The sequence below is a fragment of the Otolemur garnettii genome, unplaced genomic scaffold (genome assembly GCF_000181295.1).
Source record: "Otolemur garnettii isolate 467f Iridium unplaced genomic scaffold, OtoGar3 scaffold00012, whole genome shotgun sequence".
NCBI lineage: Eukaryota > Metazoa > Chordata > Mammalia > Primates > Galagidae > Otolemur > Otolemur garnettii.
The window spans coordinates 19996826-20021114 of NW_003852407.1; the positions used below are offsets into that span (position 1 = coordinate 19996826).

A 24289-nucleotide genomic window follows, 5' to 3' on the forward strand; every position below is an offset into this window, starting at 1 on the left:
TGCTAGATTACGGGTGTGAGCCACTGTGCCTGGCCAAGAATATAGTTTGATGAATTCAGTCTTCTTCAATTTTAGAACCCAGTTTTAGATCTCTATGAAATCTAAGTATTTCAAGGGCAGCCTAAAATGCATGAAATCTCTCCCCTTTGTATGTTTTTAAAAAAGAATACCATAGATAGAGGGGGACCCTCTTTTGAAATTTTTGCTTGAGGACCTTGCCATTCCTGTGACTTGGTGTTAGTTCAGAGACTCACCCTGATCCCCTCTTCCAGGCTCTTTTTGCTCCCTACTACATCAGAGTGGGCAGTGCACCTGAGCTCACAAGCGCTCATTGATCCTTCAATGCCTGTCGACATTCAGGGTGTCATGAACATTCCTCCATGCTGGTCCCCAGACTACCATGTAACTTCCGTACTTCCTGAGTATACTATGCCTTTCCATCCCTCTCCCCCGTCTGTGTTCCTTTGTCCTCAACTGCCCTTCAAAATTCCCCCTTCTATCAAAATCAGCAGCTTTCAGGACCCGCCTCAAAATCCACTTCCTCTGCAAAGATTCTCCTAACTCTCCCCCTTTGACTTAATTGCTTATGCCTCTCTACTCTTAGAGCACCTTAGAGACATTTCCATTACAGGATTTATTTCATGCTTTGATATATTATACTTAGTGATTCGCATGTGTTTCCATCTTTAGGCCCCTCACTAACCTTAGACCTTCTTAGTTACCGTTATTGATTAAGCGCATACACTTCTCAGTCCCACCGTTTATCTCCACGGACACTCAGAAAGGGCCGTAGATACCAAAGAGCAGTGGGCAAATGAAGCCATTCCAGGGAGCACAGTAACAGTCCTACTTGGAAGACCTCCCGAAAAGAATAATTTAGTTCAGTACTTACAAAGCAGCATCAGGGCGCCCAGAGCAATCATGCCGATCCCTGCTGGTCCGAGCCCGACATTGGTTGCCTCAGCCTGGTCTTCAGTGATGGGGCCATATATATCACCAGTTATGTCCCCTGCGTGGATGCCTGTGATACTGGAGTCCAAGCACATGTGGTTGTTGTCACAATCGCAGGCGTACAACTGCACCATCTGTGGCGAGTCACACACTCTGTTGTATCTGTCCTTCACTACAATGGGGATTTGGTAAAGGTCCAGAAGTAAAGGCTGCTCAGTTCTGAGAATTGCGGAGGTAGCTGAAAAGAAAGAGAGGAAACAGAAATACACTGAAATTCTTCGGGTAATCCTCTCTAATCCTCAAAACTGATTTCGACTTGATTTTCTTTCATGTTCTTTTAGTCCTAGAGCACCCTGTACTTAAGTATCCAGCCATTGTCACCATAATAAGTGTCCCTATTTGGTTGGCTACTTTGCGGACAACTCTGTCATGGTTAATCGTTCAATAAATATTGCTTCTTGCTGGACTGTTAATTCTATAGAGCAGGCAGGGATCTTGTCATTTATTTTCAAAGCAACAGTACGTGGCATATAATACACACCCACTAAATATTCACCCAGCAAATGAATAATATTGATTTGAAAAGAAAATATTGGAAGTCTTCTATTTAGGATTATAGCGTACAAAATATGTTCTTTAAGACTGTAACTTGTATCTTATTCAAAATTCTTGCCCTATAATTTAAAATTATTCCAACAACTATTATTCTTCTTGTTCTTTGTGCTATAATTGTCTGTGAATTTTTATAGACAATATTGCCTAAAACATTGGCTGGAATTTATCAATCCAAGGAGTATTTAAAGATGATGACATTCAGCGGGGCCTGTGGCTCAAAGGAATAGGGCACCGGCCCCATATACTGGAGGTGGCAGGTTTAAACTCGGCCCAGGCCAAAAACTGCAAAAAATGAAATAAATAAATAAATAAATAAAGATGATGAAATTTAAACCTAAACAATGAATAGTAGTTGATTAATTCATAATATGCAATTTTTTATTAATTCATAACACACAATATTATTTTTATTATAGTTTATTATCTTTAGTGAGCTCTGTGAGAAGCCAGCTGTGTCCATCAAAATCTAATTTCTGCACAAAGAATTGAATTAGGCAATGTCACAGCCTGGTAGGTAAATTCTGTCCTATGACACCAACTCTGAAACAGGGCTCTAGAAGTCTTATCTCCAATGTGGTCACATTTTTACTGACGAATTTATAATATTTATAATATATCTCCACGTAGAACATTTTCCTGATATTTTTAATCATAATGTCTAGGATATGACTGAGAAAAAAATGGGTAGCAGTTATTATTTAAAAATGGAATATTCAGTTTAACAGGGGAAACTAAATTCGGAGTTGTCTTGATTTGAATGGAACTGATTTCGTGTGCTTAGATGTTTAAAATATTATAGTGGTTTTGTTGAAAAAAGCTAAAAGGCTTGAGGATTTAAAAAAAGTTGCCTAATTTCCTCCTTTAATCAAATCTTGATTGGTGCCATATTGCCCAGTATCATTTCTCTATTCACAGAATGGAGGAGTTTGGTGCCCTCAGAAAGGTACGAAGTATTTCCTCTCCCTTTAGACCGGGCAGTGTCCTGTACCCCATAAAATCTTCCCCCAGTGAACATGAGATTTGGAGCTTTCTTAGCCCAAATGAAGTCCTCTTGTAGCAATTTGTTTGCTATTATACATTTAACCTTTTAGAAAATAGAACCCAAGGGGATAAAATGTTATGTCCTTGGAAATTTACTACTTTTCTATCAACGTCAGACATATACTTTCATGTGGCTGCTACATGTCACAGACACATACCACTTTGGAATCTATTTTTCACTTTACACTCTTTGGTATCTAAATACTTGGCATAATTCTAATTTTAACGGCTGTGTATCATCACACTTTTACGTGTGTATTTGTAGTTGGCCATTTCATTACTGTGGGTCAATGTGGATTTAAATTTTTATCTTTCAAATAAGTCTAAACTTACAGCTCTCATTAAATACAGTTTCATTGATCTTACATGCTCCTAAGTGAGTAGAAGATGTGTGAATGTACCGATGGGATATCTGAGTTTCAGAGACATTTATGTGACTTGCCTGAAATTATTCAGAATAGGGAATTATGATATCCCTAATTCTTCAGTTAGGTTTTTTTTTTTTAAAATGATCAAATATTGGTTTAGTGCCCCCCCTATCTAAAATGATGTTTCAACTGGTATTTATATTCTGCTATTTGTAATTGAAGTTTTGATGAAACATTCTGACTTTTATTTCAGTTCAAAAATTTCCAAATACCCTAAGTGTGCCCATGAAATTTTTTTCCCATTTAATATTAATATGGCAAGGGTTATGGAAACAGAAATAGGAAGCGTTATTAAATGACTGATCCTGTGGTAGTGGTTTTGTGTCTGGACTTACTGAGCTCAGTTTACATTCCACTTACCGTTCCGTGGTATGATATCCCACATATCGACTGTTCCCGGTGGTTCATCAACAACGCAGAAGGAAAAGGGTGACCCATACGAGTCCTCGCTGACAGAGATGATGGCTGATGGAAAGTCAGTGCAGATGGTTCCTCTGTGCGGAAAAACGTCTGGACAGTAATCGTCGATATCAGGAACCTCGATGCAGATGGTTCCTGTCGCTGTTTTCCCTAAGCCATCTGCAATAGTAAAACGACATGGGGGTTGGGGTACATGATGTTAAGAGAAAATTCTATTGCATATTCCATGGTGATGCAAGGCATGTGGGATTGTGGGAATGACTCACCCGGCAGGAAGGCTCCTGCCCACCTCAGCCACCCGAAGCCCCTCTTGCCTTTGTGCCCTGCCTTTCAGGCACATTGCTTCTTTTTAATCCACTGAGCAAGTTTCTTACTCAAGACTGCATTGTGGTCACTCTTCCTACAATGGTTTTCAAAATCATTTCATTCTGCTAATTCCTACACACCCCGAGATGCAGAATTACAGTCCTCCCTTAGAGAAGATTTGCTGCCTTTTATCCTCACCCTGTCCACGTAAATTAGACCCCCAGACCGGCCTCCTGCCTTCCTTTTGAGCTCTGTGTTTATGGAAATGACCACACTGAGCTCTGTGTTTATGGAAATGACCACAACTGCAATTGAATATTGTATTTTTTCTTAATGTTTTCACTATTGATTTTAATTCACTCTCTGAAATGGTACTGCTGAAAATAAATATAAACCTATTCGATTTTTTCCCTAATCCATTTGAAACAGATTTCTGGTTAATGTAGATTATTAGAAAAAGTAAAAGACTAATGTTTTACAGTTTGGGCATTTGATCTACTTTTCTACCCTATGTTCTGTGATAGTGAAGACAGAATTCTTTTTTAATTGCAGTCTTGAGTTTCTTATTTGTAAATTTATCTAGGGTACTTTACTAAGTCATTTTCTGAGAAATTAATACATTTCTTTTAAAGGTGCTCTCTGTGTGCCTAGGTGAGCGAGTCATTGAGTTAATTGAATGATAATAAGTGGAGAGTCGATCCATATCTTATGTGATTCTGTGCAGGATATTCTTATCTACTTCACTTCATCTGTCATTAGAGAGTTGTCACATCAGCCTACAGAGGGTTGTTTTTTTGTCATTCTCTGATCCTCCATGGCTCTGCTCGAGCTCTTGCCTGACACCCAGTGAGGTTTGCTGTCTGTAGAGCTCTCCCTCTTCACCTGCTGGCTGCCCACCCTCCATCACACTGCTCAAAACAACTGGGCAGCTAGGCAGCTCTGTGCCAGTGCAGACACCCTGCTTAGGTGAATAAACAACAAACTTTGTTCCTAGTTTTCATTCATTATTTTTCTTTTATTATTATTTCTTAAGATACTCATTCTGTTGCCCCAGGCTAGAGTGTCATGGTGTCAGCCTAGCTAGCTCATAGCAACCTCAAACCCATGGGCTCAATCAATCCTCTTGCCTCATCTGAATAGATGAGACTACAGGTACATCCCACAATGTCTGGCTAATTTTTCTATTTTTAGTAGAGATAGGGTCTTGTTCTTGCTCAGGGTGGTCTCAAACTTCTGAAGTGATATGATCCTCTCACCTCAGCCTCCCAGAGTGCTAGACTACAGGTGCGAGCCACTACCTGGTTTTTAAAGAGTTTTCACATATGACCAATATGAAAACACAGGGTATGATCAACATTGTTAGAATCCATTTGACAGCAGACCTTCCAGAATACTGAATATCATTAAGACAATGTTATTGGCACAACTTCCCTGAATGTTAAAATCAACAGCCACACATGAGGATCAGGGTGTATGGACTATAACTGGCCTTCTCTTGGTTTGTTTTTGAATCTTATGCTGCATGTCTATTTTTCCTTGTTTAGCCACTGTAGAGGTCAGATATAAACTTCATGTAAACCTGCAGTATCTATCGTACTTTAGGTGTGTGTCTGGAATACTTATCCCCCCTCTTTTCTGGTTACTGACCTTTCTTGTTTTGTTCTGTAGCAGCTGGTTTCCTGCTCCATAGAATCATTAACTATTGATAAATAAACAAATGTCTGTTGCTACTTACCGAGGAGGCTTAATAGATTTCCCCATGTGAACAGTAGCCCCATTTTAGTGAATTCAGTGCATCTGCGCTCATGACTTGTAATTTGGACCTTGAATTTGGAATAACCTTGTGCTTTCATGGTTTTATAGCGTCTTCTATGGCCAATGTGTCCAATCAAGTGCCACTCACACAGGCCTCTCATTGCAGTTTAGTTCCAGTGGCTCCAAACTAGCTATCCTCTTAGGGACACCACCTGCCTCTGCCCCTCCAGGGTGGTCTCAGAACGAACTTTGTGTACTGCTTGTAGCCCTCACTTTAAGTGAACGTTCCTAACATACTCTGTAAGTGGGATTAGCCATTCTCAAGAGATTGGGTCATAAACAGAAAATGTAGTTTTATTTATACATATTTAACTTCTATGCTGTGAACCATGCCATTCTTTTCTGGAAGTAGGTGAAATGAATTATGGCTTAAGTGTAAATTATGGTTAGGAGTGTATCTGAGTTCAGCTCTTGCTCCATGGTGTTCAGAACTTTTCATAAGTTTTGCATGTACCATTAAAAGATAAATTTTGAGTCACTGAAATATCCACATTAGAATAGTATGTATAATATTTAATATGATACTACTAACTTCTTACAATACTGAAAATAAAGTTTCTTACCATCTATAGCCAGGATCTCTGCTGTATATATCCCATTGGTAATATACTTTGAATTCTTATCAAATTCCCTAGAAAATTGTATCTTGCCAGTTCTTGAATGGACTTTTAACCAGCTGCCTGCATCATGCCCTATGATATACCTGTTTTGAAATAAGTAAGGTCATCATTATGCTTTTATAAAATTAGTACTTTCAAAATCACATAAGAGCTACCATATGGTAAGCCTATATTGTGTTCATGTGCTTTATCAGGATAAGTGTCCTGGTTTATAAAATGTACACATATATATCAATAAAAGCCCAATAAATATATTAATATATTTATGACAACAGAGTTTTAAAATTTCATCATTCTTACTCTTCTAGCTGTTAGTATAGCTGTTAATAAAATGCATGAATTTATCTCAGGCCTATTTATTAAATCACTAGCAAAGTGATTTTTGAAACACATACTGTTTACTCATTTTCACTAGCAGCAGGTGTACTTAGGATGTCAGCTGCAGATTCGCAGGCATACACATACAGAGCAGTTTAGGGGCCTGTGGCATCTTCTGTTTAGCTAGACTGTCTGTGCCCTGTTACGGATAATGGATTTAAAGTGCAGGAAGGTCTGGTCTCTACCAGGCACAATTTCAAGTTTTCAGTTCACTTATCTGACACCCCTTTTCCTTCACTCATCTGAAATGACAGATTTTGCAATTTTTATCGAGTCTGTCAATTTATTAGCTGATTTAATACTTAAAATTGTTAGCATCATAGTAATTTATAAGTCAGTAGACTTTGCTCACTCCAAAAATATAAGAAGGAAAAGGAAAGAATAGAGAGAAGACCTATATATTTCGCTGTAGTTATTTCCAGAGTATCGTACATAGCTCTAATTCATGTATAACCTATGTATCTAGTGCCCTAATACTTCTTTTTCTATTTCTCCTGCCCTGACTCTCTTTATTTATGCTTATCAAACTTCTGAAACAGTTGTGTTTTTAGCTTCTTCCATTGTTTTTTCCTCTTAGGGATGTTTACCTACGGGGTAAAATTAGGGTTGAAATTAGTCTCAGAGTCATCGATAACACAAATTTACGAAAACAAGCGGTGACTCAACTTTTATGGTGTCTTATTGTCTATAATATGGCTTAATCAACCCTGGTCCTGGGTAGTACAAAGGGGCCACAAAAGATCAAAGAGACCCACGGAGTAAATTAGGTGGCTCTTTGATCTCCTAATTGCTCCCTGGACACAAATTACTGTTATAGACCTGGGGAACCCTACACCCTCCAAAGCACTATTAAAATTCTAGAAAGATTTCAAATGCTGCAATAATCTTCTACAATAAGACAAACAAACAAACAAACAAGAAAAGCATAGCAAAACGCCAAAGGAAATGCACATGCTACGTGCATTGAAACCAGCAATGAACCGTGCCACAGTGACCTGACAAAGGGCTTTGCAGTACCTGACATTCGTTGCAGGATGGCCCGTATCCAAGTCTATGGCTGTGTACGTGCCAAGCACATAATTCAATAAGGAATCTCCTTTTATTCCTTCTGGCACACTAAAAGTCAAAGAACTTGGATGAAATGTGGGTCCTTCTTTCACATTAACAACCTGAATCCTCACAGGAGTTGAGTGCATTTGGAATTGAGAAGCAATCGAGTGGTGAAAATCAGCTTCGTTTTTAACCCCGATGCCAAGATGAATATTAGGTGCTTGTTCATAATCCAGCATCTGAAATGATAAAAAGTAAAAAAAACTTTGAAACGGCAAAGGACTCTCTTTTGGTAGAATAAGAAGCCCTGGAAAGCAAGCCACACACTAGAACAAAGTTCAAGAGCTGTGTGATTTAGGTTTTGAATCCAAAAAACTTTATTATCACATTAACTATTTTTAACTCTTTATCTTTTATCATAATCAGGCTTGTGGGTCATAGAAGATTGTGATTTTAAATTGAAATCACATTTTGGAGCTTTGAACTTCTTATAGAAAAGTGCTAAGATGAAAAAACAAAACACACTATATCTTTCCAAATGAAGTTTTATTGAAAAATGAAAAATAAATTTAGAATGAAATAAGAGAGTTCACAACGATTAAATGAATAAATAAATAGGATCCAGGATTCCTAGATGGAACTCCCATCTGAGAAGCTCTGAAAAGTATAATCAGCAGAATAAAGGAGCCGATATACATGATGTCATTGAACATGTAATTATTTTTTTAAATGTCGTAAACAACTTCTGAAGGATTTATGATTATTATAGCCAGCCCTAAACTATAATTTAATTGTGCTGGGTTTGTGCCTTTCCATGCATATTCAAGTAAGTAAAGGCCAGGCCCAGAGAAAAATTACCTCTGAAGTGGGTTTCCAGGATAAAAAATAAATAGAATCTTTTGATCCAGAATGATTGATATGGTGACAAGAGAAGTCACAAGTGAGAAGCAGTTATAAAGAAAGAAATACGGGGTAAAGTCTGCTTAGAAGTCTTCTGGAAGCTATTGTAAGCTCTTAGAAACACGCGTATCAACAGCAGTAGTCAAGGTATCAGAAGACTCGCCACTAGCAAGACTTGCAGGTAAATCGCTGCTTCCCAGGGAAATTCCGTGACATCGTGAATATGTTCCTAGGTTTTAGAGTTCAGTATTTCAGAAAAGCTGGCAAGACAGAAATATTCTCAAGAATTCACTTGGATTGGAGATGCCTCAGCATGCCTCATGGATTTCAGCTAAAACCCTTGAGATGCAGGATCAAAATCCCAAAGTTGAAACTGCTTTTTTACATCTGTCCACACATGTCCCCAGGAACCCTAGTCCACTGGCCCACTTAATAGACTCCTCCACATAATACCTCATGCAGAGAGCATGAGTTATGTACTAAAAAATGCATTTTCAATCGGAAGGAATCCCTCTTCTAAAACTTAGTTTTTATTGTCTCAAAGTCCATACTTTCTTCAAATAAATGAAATATCTGAGAAACTCTATTCTGAGAGAGAAATATCTTGGAGTTTTCTTATGTATACACACAAGAGCACTTTTCTTTGTCAGAATCACTCTCTCTTTCCTGAACAGAGAGAATGAAGGAAATATATTAGTATGTGTCTAAAGTTATATTAATTAAGGATCGTCACAGAATATAAGGACAGGAAATCATTGAGGTCCAATGTTTATGAGGGAAGATTACAAAAAACAGAGGAAACAAAGCCATTCATTCATTCTTTGCAAGTGGGGCCCTTTATCAAGGATTTTCTGATTGCGTCCAGAGGTCAGGAGTTTGTAAAGAGCAATAAAAACTGTTTACCCTGGAGTCTCTTGCAGTGGAGGGAGAGGCCGGAAAAACTCCGTCTTTGCAGTGGAAGGCATGAAGGAAGATGAACCATTTAAGAATATCCAGGTAATGTTAGCTTGGGGGGAGTGGCCTGCAGTGAATCAGGAGGCTCTGGAAGGGCTCAACATGGAGACAACTACCCTAGAAATGGATTTTGCCTCTGGCTATATTTTTTGATTTCGTATATTTTAGTATAGAAGCTAAGCTGTTAGAGTCTTACATCCAGGTTATTGGTCTAATTTAAAATGACACTGCTGATTCCAGGAGGACACTGGTTCATCTTAGAACTAAGTGTGGAAGAGGGAGGAGGTTAGATGTCTCCATCCTACAGGAGAGCGTGATAGCTTTTCTACAGCACGGGGCTCAGGAAATGGTCGAATATCTGTCCAAATGTATTTGTGTTCTGCTTTCCAGGAAGGCATATTTTCTGGTACAAAGGTGTCTGGAAGGGACCAGCTGGCACACAGCAGGGAAGGTGTTTATAGTGGTGAGCAGCTTGGGAGGGAAAATCTCAGGGTGCTTTCCTAAAACCTGTTTTACTGGCCCTTGATTATACTTAGCCACAGAGGGAGCTAAATAGGACTTTGGGATCAGAGAGATCTGGATGGAGCCCGTCTTTGTCATTTGGCACCTGGGAGAACTGAGATAAGTTATATTTTCTCTGTGATTCTCTATCACTTCCAATAAAATAAGGAATATTTTTAACTAGAGTTCGTATTTTTTCCCTAGAGTTCTAAGGATTAAACCAGAGAATGTGTGTATAACACAGTATAACACCACAGTTGGTGTTCAGTAGTTGCTTAATTAGAATTACTTTAAAATAAAGAATTATTATTCAAATAGAGAACTGCTATTTCTTAGCATTCCAATTGGGTAGCATTTTGTTTTTTCTCCATGTGGAAGTGAATGTGTATACACATATACACGCGTATATATGCATATTCCTCGTATTTCCATAGACTCAATAAATATTAAAGAGAGGTTGCTATCAACAGGGAAATTTTAACATTCTCAGAGATTTGCTCTTGTTAAACTATAAGTTCCTGGAGCACAAGGACTATGTACCATTCACCCTTATATCCCTAGCACACAGCAGTTCGCAATAAATTTTTGTTGAGTCATTTATGTCTTCAGACTAAGACAAGGGTTGTATAAGGCTTAGTCAAAGGCTCATTACGGAAGGGCCCATTTCCACCATGTTAAGCGTTGGCTTGAATGAAAATATAGAGGGTGCGAGGGAACATTAGTGGCCTTATCCAGATACATTGGGAGGAGGGGCGGACGCTGGTTATTGGAATTGACAAACCTGGGAAAGTTACTACGTACTAACACATATATTAAGGTTTCTAATTTCATTTTAATTTTTCTTTCCATGTTATTCTGGTGTTTTTAAATATATGTTTTTCTCGTTATCTTTAAGAGAGTGTGAAAGTCATCATCCAAGAAAAACAGAGAGGAACTATGTCCATACCAAATCTAACTTTTTTTTTTTTTTGAGACAGAATCTCACTTTGTCACCCTAGGTGGAGTGCTGTGGTATCATAGCTCACAGCAACCCCAAACTCTTGGGCTTAAGTGATTCTCTTAGCTCAGCCTCCCAAGTAGCTGGGACTACAGGTACCCACCACAATGCCCAGCTATTTTTAGAGACGGGGTCTCACTCTTGCTCAGGGTGGTCTCAAACCTATGAACTCAAGCAATCTACCCACCTCGGCCTCCCAGTGCTGTGATTACAGCTATGAGCCAAGACACCCAGCCCAAGATCTAACATTACATAGACCAATATTTTATTACATTGATATTTCAATAGTTTTTTTTTTGGCAATTAAATGAGTATGGTTTGAAAAAACTTTTTTAGTTATTACAGTAGACACATTTTATAAGTCAGAAATGGTACATTCCCTACATTGCTAAAATGTTTGCTTTTTCATTTTCATGTAGAAATTATGATTATGCAATCAAGTTCAGCGATTCTTATTTGGGTGAAATCTACACCATTAGTTGTAGGTTAATGTTTTCATCAAAACTATCCTCAAAGTAATAGGAATCTCTCTTCTGGACACTACCCCAGGTGTCAGGGGCAGAAAGATATTTAGGCCAAATTATTTAAGTGCAAAGTTCTTATTATTATTTTAGTAGATGGGAGACACCAAAGACAAAACAAGGTATACATTGTAAGATATTAAGGTGCACCAGTGATTAAGATGGATAAGAAGACAGGTCAGAATTGCATGTCATGTCTAGATCATAATATTCAACCACAATATGAAGGTGAATGATTCTGAAGAAAGCCTGACTAAATATTCAGAGTTTGTTACAGTGGTCAGTGAGCTCTTGTTCCTCTGCTCCTCTCCATGGATATTTGGCAATGACTATTATACTTGTTCCTTCACTTCTATTTTTACTGCTATTGTCTTAGATCAGATTTTTAGTACCTCAGGACTTAATTAATATATTAATTATTATTATAACTTTAATCTTTCCAGAATTGAGCTCATAATATTATTGTTATTTTAAAAAAATATCAGAAAGCTTTCCTAGAGGCTGAAAACCTTTTCTTGTTTGTTTGGTTTTTGGTTAAGGACCAGATGGAGATCATAAAGAGTATTTGTCTCAAGTATTCAGCTCAGGCACTGGCGTGTGGAAATAGCCATAGAAAATACATAAATGAATGTGACTGTGTTCCAATAAAACTTTATTCGTAAAACAAGGCATAGGTCAGATTTGACCTGTGGGTCATAGCTTGCTGACCTTGAATCCAAGGTAATGTTTCTTAAATCAGAGGGCCATCATATATTTTTTGAGTCCTTGTGTTCCGATGAACAATTTTGAAATTTTATGTTTTCATTTAATTGATAAATCTAAAAATCATATATAGATTTTTTTCATAATTTTGGTGACCGGCACATAAGTTAATATGCCATAACATTTTAGTGTGTATGGTTGTGTTTTGGTGGTAAAGTAGTAATACTTTAAAAATTGCTCCAAACATTTGAGAAAAGGAAAGAGAAAGACTTAATGAATAAATGATACATTTGCCTCAGGTGAAGGCTAAACAGCTTCCTAATGTATTAGCTGAAAAAAATTTTATAATAACTTGAATAATCATGATCACATGTGTACAAAACTAAATATATATGTGTGTCTAAGTATATATTGTCTTAGCTATAAGTGTTTATGTTGTTAGAAGTAATTTCCTTTGAGAAAAAAATAATTTTCCTCATTAAATTAATATTAATTTGAATCTTATTGGTTGTGGTTTTATTTGTTTCTAAGTGTAAATTTTTAGATTTTATTACTGTTCATGAAGTAAAAGCAAGAAAAATTAATCTATAAAAAAAAAAGTCCAATCCCCATAATTTAGTACGCAAGGTTCTTAGCAGACTGATTCCATATGAACTCTCTGTTCTAGCTTTTTTTTTCCAGTTTTTGGCAAGGCCTGAGTTTGAACCCACCACCTCTGGTATATGGGGCCAACACCCTACTCCTTGAGCCACAGGCACCACCTGGTTCTGGTTGCTTTTTGCTTCTCCTCGTAAATGCTACAGCCCCACAGAGCTGCTCACCACGCCCTACACACGCTCCAAGTTTTCTTACCTCTGTGTGTCTTCTCATTTCATTACCCACACAAGGAATCTGTTATAAGGTCTTGCTTAAACCTTATTTCCTTGTATAAAACCTTTACCAAAAAATCTAGCTCAGAAGAATCTCACGTTCTCTTGGGTCACTAATTATTTAATATTTCAGCCACTCGACAATTAATCATGTTTGTATCGTGACATCTGTACCACTGTTTGTTACTTTGTTACCTCTCCTTCATCATCTAATTTGGGAGTGACCTTATCTTCTCAACTAGACATCAGGCATTGAGAGAACAGAGCAACCTTTTTGTTTTACTTGGTAACAAATACCCGGCTGTTGGGCTGAAAGGTGAAGACTGACACAGCAGTTCACATAGGACACTCATTGACATAAGCAATATTCAAGGCGATGGAATACTTTTTTGAAGGCAGATTCTACTTCTTAGAGTCATTTAAAACTTCTTTGAAAGAAAACATTACAGATTCTATACTGTACCTTGACAACGCTCAAGATGCCTTCATTGGTTTTGGGGTCTGTTTGAATTTCGAACCAATTCCCCTCATTTCCAGAGAGAATTAAATATTTTGCCAACCAGTTAGCAGTGCCTTCTTCATCAAGATCAATTGCTTGTAGTCGTATCAGTTCTGAACTTAAACAGTTCTCTTCAATACTTGCTGAGTACTGAAATGACAAAGATGGGTCTTACGATCAGTGAATTTTCAAAGGAACAAACATACTTAATTGGCATTTAAAATTCTAACAGCATTAACCAAGTCAATGATTATATGATCATACAACATACAATCAATAAAATGATTGTATGATCATAAAACAGATTTTCATGGGCTGTATATGAAATCAAGGTGAAATTGGAACTTCTTTTGGCTTATTTTTAATTCTCTTTACTTTACTCTTTTCTTTTAGGTAGGGGATCAGATTTTTTTTCTGTAAAGGGCCAGATAGTAAATATATTGGGCTTTTCTGCCCAGAGAGTCTGTGTTGCAACTGCTCCTCCTGCTGTTGTAGAACAGAGCATGAAGTCCCCATAAACACCGTGTGAAAGAAATAAGCACAGCTATGGCCCCCGAACACATATTTTTAACTCAAGCAGGCAGAGAACCGTATTTGGTTCTGCTGGTTTGGATTTTATGCTTCTTTATGTCTAAAGATGAAAATGCAAGTTGAGAATGTAAGGGGCTCTAGTAGAATTAATTCAGCAAATCATAGGGCATCTAGAAATACATCACTGTTCTTTTGTTATTCCCAGAGTTATATCACCCATGTTCCACATTTCTGTGAGTACAATATATGGAGTAGATAGTTCGTTGCTTTCACAGAGAAGGCTTGCTTGGAGTGATGAGCCAAAGACACGCTAACATGAAGGTATATTATTGTTATGCATAAGAAATCTCAAGGTTGATACAACAAAGCTCGGTACATTCATACATGTAATAGAACCAGGCTCACGAGTTAGCAAGAAAGCAAATCAATTATTAACACTTACGGAAAAAGGATTGTAAGAATAACTACTTACTGAAGTTTTCTCTAAGGTGGGGATATTATCGTTGACATCTACAACCTTGATTCTACAGTCACACTCGGAAGACAGTCCATCTGCAGCACCGTCCCGGTCCGAGCCCCTCACAATTAAATTGTACATACTGTGTTGCTTAATTAAGACAGAAAAAAAATGTAGGACTTAGGATCTTACACATTCAAATGCCACTGTTTCTCATTTCTCTTATATACACATCAGATGAAATTATATTGTTGAGCTTTTCATTTTTATTAAAAAGTGAATTTTCTTTTCTCCTTTATCTTGGCATAAGGATATGGATCATTTTGCCTTTGTCTTTTCAAAATGGAATTCTTTATTTCCTATCACTCATTCCCAGAAGGCTTTACCTCTCTATCAAGGAAACTGGACATGGTGCGGACTTCTCCAGTGTATCTGTTCAGAATGAACATTGGGGCACCCGCAGGCTCCTGAGAGATGATCTTGTAGGCGACTTTAGAATTCAGATGATTTTCTTCATCTGCATCTGTGGCACTTACCTTTACTACCAGGGAATCTAGAAATGAAGATGGAGGTGGAGAATGGTTGGGACTTTGTTAGAAGTAATTCAGCCCATCATTAGGTATAAGAAGAAAGAGTGGTTGGCTTGAATTTCTTGTGAGAATATGATACTATAACTGACAGCTATACCAGGGATTACAAAATTACAGTGGTTTGCGTCTATAAAACCCTTTACTCTTTATAAAGTACTTGCATTCCTTAAATGATTAAAGGCTAAATTAGTAGAGTTGGAAATGGAATTTAGTAGGATAGAAATAAATGAAAAAAGAAAAAAGAATATAACACAACTTCTTGTGTAGGCTGTGAAGATAGCTGCTCTCAGTGGTTGATGTGATGGCACAATTGCACATGCATCCACCATCACTCTCTACCTGGTATGATTCAGTCAACATTTTTGAGGAAAAGACCAGCACAGTGTCTTTTTTAATATACATGGTTTCTTTATCAGTTTACCAACTTGGATTAAGTTAATCATCTGACCAGTAACAATCTTTGAGGAAGGGGCTAAACACTGGCTCAATAACATACAAGAAGATATTTAGCATTTTAGACATGATTTCTTCCTAGCTCTAGTTATAAGTTATAATTTGTAGGGTTTATTCAAAGTACAAATGTGATTTTTTCCTTTTTTTGTGAGACAGAGTCTCACTCTGTTGCCCTTGGTAGAGTGCCATGGCATCACAGCTCACAGCAACCTCAAACTCTTGGGCTTGAGCAATCCTCTTGCCTCAGCCTCCCAAGTAGCTGGGACTATAGGAGCCTACCATAATGCCTGGCTAGTTTTTCTACTTTTAGTACAGATGGAGTCTTGCTCTTGCTCAGGAGGGTCTCGAACTCCTCAGTTTGAGCAGTCTATCCACCTCAGCCTCCCAGAATACAAGGATTACAGGTGTGAACCATCGTGCCTGGTCAAGTGGGACTTTTTCCTATTCTTTAAATTCCCTGTGTTTTGAGCCTCCAAAGCTTTTCACCAAGAAAAACAGATATGGAGTGCTGCACAGAAGGAGCATTCTACTTACTTGCTTCACTGTTTTCCTCAATGCTGGCTATGTACACATTTTGTGAAAAGACTGGGGCGTTATCATTTATGTCCATCACCTTGACTCTAAGCTCAAGAGGCCCTTCTAAATCTTCACCCCTTGCATTCAGGGCCCGACAATAGATCTGTGAAAAGTTGGGGAAAAACTCTTTCTCCACCAAAGAAACTTAAGCAGCAGGCTTGACAATGCATCAGTAAATATGCAAAGAAACACATTTTTTCCAGTGAATTCAAATCATGCAATAGTCAATACTTTAAATACTATTGAGACACTTGATTACATGCATATGCAACATGCCAGAAAATCCTTTATTACAAACTTATTTCCACACTTTTTCCATCCCTTCAAGCCCTTTATTTGGTTTCCATCTACTATGTTTTATCAAAAATAAGCCATAGTCCTGAGAAAATATTTTTTAAAAAGGGGGAAAAAGCCTACTATGAATAGGCTGCTGTGACTTACCAAGAAAAGTGGAGTTATCTCTCTGTCTACCACAGAAGTGATGTTAATTTCCCCAGTGCGAGGATTAATGGTGAATACTCCGTAGGGTGGCCGATCAATCCCTACCCCAGAGATCCGGTATGTAACCTTGTGGTTTGATTCACAGTCTGATCGAATCTAAGAAAAAAATGGCTAGAATGAGATTTAATTTAGAGCAGCTAATAAACTTCAGAGTGTAGTGGAATAATAAGGAAATTATTAAAAAAGAGGTTTGTAGCCAGATGGCCTTGAATTGAAACCTGTGTTAGTTCTGTGCGTAATTGGAAAATTCACTTAACTTTGCCTAGACCAGCTTATAGTGGGGATAATTCCATCTATCTCATAGCTTTGTTGAAGGAGATTGTACGAGGTAACACATATATAGCACATAAATACTCTGATGCTAGATTTGTTGTTATTAACAATACATTGTTCAATTATCTGGTATTTTTGCATACAGAACGTTTGACAGAGGAAATCACAATCTTTACTCTATATATTTTTTAAATTGTGTCACATTAATAAGTATTTTACCTAGACTCTGAGATTTAGTCAAAGTGGTAAATAGAGAAAATCAGAGAAAGAGAAATACAATGTTTAGAGATATTGCTAAAAGTTATAATTTTATAAATTTAAGCCTACTGCATCACTTTTCTGCTAAGGAGACTTGATAGAAAATATTCCACCATGTAGAGATTGTTTTAGTAGTTTTATATCTATTGCTAATACATTTCAACTAAAATAGTTTAAATTTTGAAATCTTTTATACTAAAGATGAGAACATTCAGTAAAATATTTAGGGGTGGCCCCGTGGCTCAAAAGGGTAGGGCGCCAGCCCCATATGCTGCACGTGGTAGTGGTGGGTTTAAACCCAGCCCCAGCCAGAAAAAAAAAAACAAAACAAAAAACCAACCCAAAGATTTAGTATCCAGATCTTCACAGTCAAATTAAGACAGCTGGAAATACCATGTACAATTTTGGTTAGCTCATCTCTAATCCAGAGATCTTTTTTATGCAGAAGAAAACCCAAGGAACTTCCAAAATACAAAGAAAAAGAAAGATTATGCAATGTAAATGGGATAACATAAAGCTATCACTATGTGTTGAATGGAAATAATAATTTTAAAAACTTCCCTCCAATTTGAAAACTTCCAACAGAGTAAATCTCTTCTTCAGCTGAGGTTGCATCCCTTAACATCATTGATGATTCTTACTGTGTTATTAATATGAGGCTGTAAAGAAGGAAGGAGGGAATTCTGAGATATCATTATTTTTTATTGATTTCAATAGTGGTCCAAGGCCAAGATGCCCAGAAAAAGCTAAGGAAGCTGTGAATGTGGATCCATCCTTTGTGGATCAATTTATTACACATCCTTTCTTTAACTCTCCTCCCTTATTGGTAGCCTTTATTTGTGAGGGCCGTTTAAGATGCTCCTGGTTGCTAGATGTAGACAGCCATGGGAACTTCCTTTCTTGGAATGAATTTGTCAAGTGCAGTAATCACTTGACTTTCTGGAGGGTTAGTCTTCAGACTATCGCCATGAGCATAAATTTCTTGTAGCATATACAGTCAGTATGGGCAGATGATGCCTAATTGTGCTGGAGACCCAACTTTCTTCTAGGATCACTGCCACTCGCCACCTGCTCTGTGTTAGCATCTCAACAACCTGGGCAAATGACAGCATCCTGGAAATGTCTGAGAACTATCCGCCCCTGCGCAAGCATTTGTTACCCGCTTGTTCCGTCACTTACTCTGGCAATTGGGTTCCTCTTGGAGTTGTCCTCGCCTTCCCGACAGGCCGCAGCAAACTTGATCCATTCCCGCCTTTGTCTTCTAACGGTCTGCCACTTGGTCATGCCATTTTCAATGTCTAATTCTTTCACCTTAAGCAAAAAACAGCTCATGTTTCTCACAGTGTTAGAACAATTTTACTAAGTGAGGACACTTATTCAACATTGTAGAGTACATACAGGAGAAAGGATGATATTGAATTTGAAGGACAACGAAAGTTTTCACTACCTCATGACTTAGGATAGAGCATGATCACCCTGGATGCTATTTCTTTTATAATCATCTCACTCCCCACTATTTGATTCTAGTGAAACAAGTTTAATAAGCTACATGTGGATCTCATAACGTGCTATACCATACAAATGGTGTAGTTTTTCTTTTTTTAATCTGTCATCACCTGATAGGGGCTGTGCCTACCTTCCCCTTCACTGACCAGACTTTGGAGTCTCAAGAGTGTAAAGGCATACTCTGTTCCATGTGAATACATCCCATTCCAAAATGAAAGTTATGCTGATGACTGGGGCTCACCCAAAAGAGGGAAGGGATTTTTTTTTTTTCTATTGATAAGGACACTGCTATGGTTAACCATCCCAATATATTATTGCAGGATTAGAAAAATAATGTTAACTAAATTGGTGGTTCTTAAAATAATCCCATGGACATCTATGTGGCTCCTCGATGTACTTGTGTGTCTCTGTCTGTTGTATGTTTTTCCTTTTGCAGTCTATGTTGCTACTCTTGATGCAAACTTAAGAATCTCATATTATCAAAGAGTTCAGAAATGTTACTACATGTACAAACATATTCATATACATGCATAAACTTTTACATATGTACACTTATTTTTGTAAATCCTAATGTGCCTATTGAAACATAGATGATTATATGTTTATTTAAGCTAAACTTCATTTAATTACCATTTCAGGGAGGCAGATGTTCCAGCAACTGCAATATATCCTTTCAAGAACAAGTGCATTTGCATATTTTTAATCTTATTTGGATACAACTTTCTGAAATGTACCATACATCCCCCTCTTTAAAAAAAATTGAGATAGGGTTATAGTCTGTTGTTCTGACTAGAGTGCAGTGGCATCATCATAGCTCACAACAACCTCAGACTCCTGGACTTAAGAGATCCTCCTGCCTCAGCCTCCTGAGGGCTGGCACTCACTACAGGCATATGTCACCATACTCAGCTAATTTTTCTGTCTTTTGCAGAGATGAGGTCTTGCTCTTACTCATGCTGGTTTCAAATTCCTGGCCTCAAGCGATCCTCCTGTCTTAGGTTTCCAAGGTACTAGGATTACAGGTGTGAGCCATTGAGCTTGGCCTATATTCCCTGTTTTGCCAAACAGAGATGAGAAAAATAATTTTTTTCCTAATGACTTGAGATGATCGTAATACAAGTTTAACTACTGTACTAAAATAAAGCCCTGCTAGAAATAGGGAAAGAGGCAGTAGTATTATTTCCCAAGTCCCACTCTAAATGGCCCCAGATTCTGTTCCTATTGACTTGTGATTACATATTTTAAACTTTTTGTATCTTTCTCTCATTGATAAACCATCAATTGTCTTTCTTGCTGATGAGTATCTAAAATTCCTCTCTTCCTTCCACAGTTCACTTTGTTTCTTGTGCTTTGCAATAAGTTAAAAAAACATAAATGAGCTACAACCATAGCTTGATAAATGAGTTAGGAAAACAGTCGTATTATACATTACCTCAACAATAAATTCGCTGTTTACTTCCAGCACCACCTGTGATAGAAGGTACAATATTAGTATACATTAGTATACATTTGCATATTTAATTTCTTTCTTTCTTTTTTTTTTGATTAGTGGGCCCACTTCAAACCTGCCAGCCCCAGTACACGGGGTCTGGCTCTCTAACCATTGAGCTATAGGTGCCCAGATGCATGTACATATTTTAAAGGAAACAATTCATAAAAGGATTGAGAATATTTTTTTACTAATTCATTCCTTAAATACGCATTTTGTTAATAATATGGAATAAACATGGCTAAGAAAAAGGAATAATAAGAGCCTTTTTTTTTGCCCTGTAAAGTCTGTTAACTTTCAGAGAAGATGAACACAGGACTCAAGGGCAAGAGAGGCTACTTGCCACAGCAGAGGCCCAGTGTGCTCAGCAGAAGGCAGAACAAAAGACACAAGTTATGCAAGTGGATTTTTTTTAAGACAGAGCCTCAAGCTATCCTCCTGGGTAGAGTGCTGTGGCATCACAGCTCACAGCAACCTCCAACTCCTGGGCTCAAGCGAGTCTCCTGCCTCAGCCTCCCAAGTAGCTGGGACCACAGGCGCCCGCCACAATGCCTGGCTATTTTTTGGTTGCAGCCATCATTGTCATTTGGTGGGCCTGGGCTGGATTCGAACCCGCCACCTTAGGTGTATGTGGCTGGCGCCTTAGCCGCTTGAACCACAGAAGCTGAGCCAATGGAAGTGGATTTTAGGAAGCCTTCCCAGGGGAGTGGGGATTTGAAAGGGCTCTGCAGGGTGAGGCTGTTTTGACAAGAAGAATTGATGAGGAAGAACATTTCAGCCAGAGTAAAACAGGGACATAAGTGCAAGGGCTCTCAGTTTCAGGGGTATTACAGAAATGGCAAATAGTATATTAGCGGGAAAGTAGAGGAGGAAATAGTGGGGAGCCATGGGAGACAGGGTTTGGAACGTCAGTTTGGAGGCAGATCATGAAGTGCTTTATAGACGGCACTAAAATGTGTAGACTTCATCAGGAAGAGACTGGGAGCAGCAAAAACATTGTCGTTAAAACAGATTGTTGTATGGAGGGAGAGATATAAAAGAAAATACTTGAAGTCGAGACACTTAAGAATTAGCAATTGCTTAAGTAAGGCAAATTGATCATGAACCCAGCTGCTGACGTGAATCTAGAAAAAAAGAAAGTGGAGATATCCCCAAAGAACTGATAAGGCCGGGCTTACAGTCTGTGGGATGAGAGGGGAGGAAGAGTCAGACAGTTCCCGAGACAAGCTGGGCTCCCGCCCGAAGGGAAGTGCTATTAATAGACATGGAACATTCAGCAGGGGAGAACCACTGCAGGGAGATGGTGACTTCAGTTTGTTTTATCTCTTTTCAATGTTTGTCAAATAGTTCAGGTAGATATAAAATCTGAAAAAGTAGAGTTTTTCCCAAACATTAGTGTTCTTTGAAGTTGAAAGAAATGAGCATACTAAGTGGGACGGTTTAAGACAACAAATGAAGCCCCCAGCACAGTAGTTACGGTGCCAGCCACACACACCGAAGTTGGTGGGTTCAAACCCAGCCCGGGCCAGCTAAAACAACAATGATGACGGCAACAACAACGACAGCAACAAAAGAATAGCTGGGCATTGTGGTGGGTGCCTGTAGTTCAAGCTGTTTGGTAGGCGAAGGCAAGAGAGTCATTAAGCCCAAGAGTTTGAAGTTGCTGTGAGCAACATGATAGCACTCAACTGAGGGTGACATAGTGAGACTCTGTCTCAAATGACAACAACAACTAAAGTAAGCAGAGAACAGAATCCTGTGAGAAACACTGACATTTGTGTAGGGGACAGAAGGACGATGTGTAGGGAGAAGAGGGCTCAGACAGACAGAGAATAAAGGTTGAGAGACCAGGATTGTGGTGCAGGAGAAGTTTTGTCAGTGAGAGAAGACGGGTGGTGGGGAGGTTGGTAAGGAAGCGGAGTTTAGAAAGGAGAAGGGAATCGATAAGGAGGTGTGAAGAAGTATCTAGAAAGGAGACAGAATGAGCGGGGTGCACTGACAAAAAGTTGGACAAAGAGGGAATTTTTGATGGGTTTTCTGTTGGAGCAAGATCAATGAGGACGGGAACTGGGGAACTGTGGGATCTTAAAGTAGGCAGTCAGCACTGAGTTTCGCAGGTGTCATGAGTCAAATCCTAAGGAGTGAGTTACTGGGATGTGGGAAATAGCAATTTTAGAATACATTTTCAACAAGTTAGAAGATAAAGGAAATGTGAGAGGTACAATGCGGTTAGAGGGGTTAAGGAGGAAAAGAGGTTTGTGGAGAAGGAGAAGAGGTTTGTGGAGAAGGAGTGGTAGAGAGAGAAGAAAAGAGAAAGGAGAGCGAGAAGGAGGAAGAAACCAAGAAGTCGTTAACAGGTGTGTTAAGAGAGAATAGGAACGGCTGGATCAGAAATGCAGGGGAAAGAGTTAGACCTGGTATTGGGAAAGGATATTTCTTCGGAAGAATACAATGAAGAGGAAATAGCATTTCGAGGTTTAAGTGGAGGAAAATTATACACTTGCCTATTACCTGGCTTTGGTAGCTGGGGTGAGCAGGAATGGGGAGGAGCTAGAAGAGATGTCAAAGGTCTCTAAGGGTCCCTGGCAGGGAAGGTGACAGGAAGCCGCTGTGTGAATCACAAAGGAAAGGCAGACCCAGCCAGCATCGTGCCTTAGGAAACACATGAGCTGGGAAAACTAGAAACAGAGAAAACGAACTAATATTCCACTGCTGAGAAGAGTTTGTGGATTGGGTGAGCTGAGGAAGTAAGCCTAGGACCTGCAGCCCATCTGGTTCATGCCTTCTGTGTTAGAACTTGGCAGCCTGGGAGTGGGAGGAGACACGTGAGGCTGACCCAGGGTTGGAGACGGACTAAGCAGAGTGGATACTTAGAGAGGCTGTAAGATACTAGAAAGGGAGGAGAGTAAAACCAGGGCACGCCAATGAACCGAGATGCTGGTGAGAGACTGGGCCAGGTAACTGGAGGCAGAGCAGCTTCCTCGGGTGGGAGGAGGTGCGGGGAGGGTGGAGGTGGCGAGTGACAGATGAGTCCAGAAGCGGGTCAAGGGAGACTAGAAATTTGGCATTAGGGCAGACTCTCTTTTTAACTCAACTTTCTCACATGTAATTTTATTAGACATCAGTAAAATATTTAGACCTCCTGGAAAAGTAGATCACTATTCAATAGAAGATGGTCTTCTTCCATTGCTTATGATATGCCATTTTATATTAAATGTTGCCTTTGGGGGGTTAGATTTTTTTGTTGTTGTTGTTGCTAAAAAAGCAGATGTATCTGGAATCTATATAAAAGTAAAAAAACCATGAAGAATCTCACAATCTGGAGATGGGCAAATTATTTTTTCAGAAACACATATACAGATTATAATTTTTTCACTCAAAAGAAACTGAACATGTAATTTTGTAATTTTCTTTTTGTACTCAACAATGATTGTGGTAAAGTTCCATGTCAATTAACAGAGAGAGGCATAATTTTCATAGTTGCTTTGTCTATCACTTTAATAGCTGTTTCCTGTTCGGATCACGGGGGCCTTAGGATAAACTCCAGTAGGGGATTCTCAGGCACCTGCTTCAGTGGGAGGTTAACCCTGCTTTGATGGGTTCCAGAAGCCTGGTGAGCTCACCATGTGACTCCATTTTAATTATTTGTTTACTTATGTAATTTCAAAATATTAGAGGGGTGCAAATGTTTTTGTTACATAGATACCTTGTATAGTCCTCAAGTCAGGACTCATGCACTCGTTTTTAGTAAGAATCCCCTTCTCACCTTTAGATAGACATTTATCTGTCTTTTCTCCCTCCCTCTCTCTACTTGTCTCTTTCTTTTCCCTCTTCAATATTCTCTTCCACTCCTTCCTTTCTTCCTCCTTCCCTGACATCATCTTAGGCCTGACAGACAAACACAGTAGAGTCGTCATGTCATTTATTCCATCCAGTTTGGTGAGGATAAGCCCAACTGCCAAACCTCAGAGCTCTAAACAGCCTGATAACCTAACTTTAACTTGAAAGTAATGAGTGAATCTTAGCTGGGGCTCTGCTCATATTTCAGAGATGTGGTGGGTAGTTTTTACTCTTCAGTAGAATGCATA

At 38.7% G+C, this 24289-nt stretch overlaps 1 protein-coding gene across 1 annotated transcript in view; it reads right to left on the reverse strand.

Moving 5' to 3' along the window:
• DSG4 (desmoglein 4) overlaps positions 1 to 24289 on the reverse strand; it is a 39433-nt gene that overhangs the window by 7218 nt on the left and 7926 nt on the right. The window contains exons 2-12 of the mRNA XM_003784765.1: positions 20145 to 20180; positions 18386 to 18517; positions 16616 to 16771; positions 16133 to 16277; positions 14942 to 15108; positions 14571 to 14705; positions 13532 to 13717; positions 7592 to 7863; positions 6140 to 6279; positions 3396 to 3614; positions 893 to 1189 (exon numbers count right to left, since the gene is read on the reverse strand). Coding sequence (XP_003784813.1) covers positions 893 to 1189; positions 3396 to 3614; positions 6140 to 6279; positions 7592 to 7863; positions 13532 to 13717; positions 14571 to 14705; positions 14942 to 15108; positions 16133 to 16277; positions 16616 to 16771; positions 18386 to 18517; positions 20145 to 20180 — 1885 coding nt within the window. The remainder of the gene's footprint in view (positions 1 to 892; positions 1190 to 3395; positions 3615 to 6139; positions 6280 to 7591; positions 7864 to 13531; positions 13718 to 14570; positions 14706 to 14941; positions 15109 to 16132; positions 16278 to 16615; positions 16772 to 18385; positions 18518 to 20144; positions 20181 to 24289) is intronic.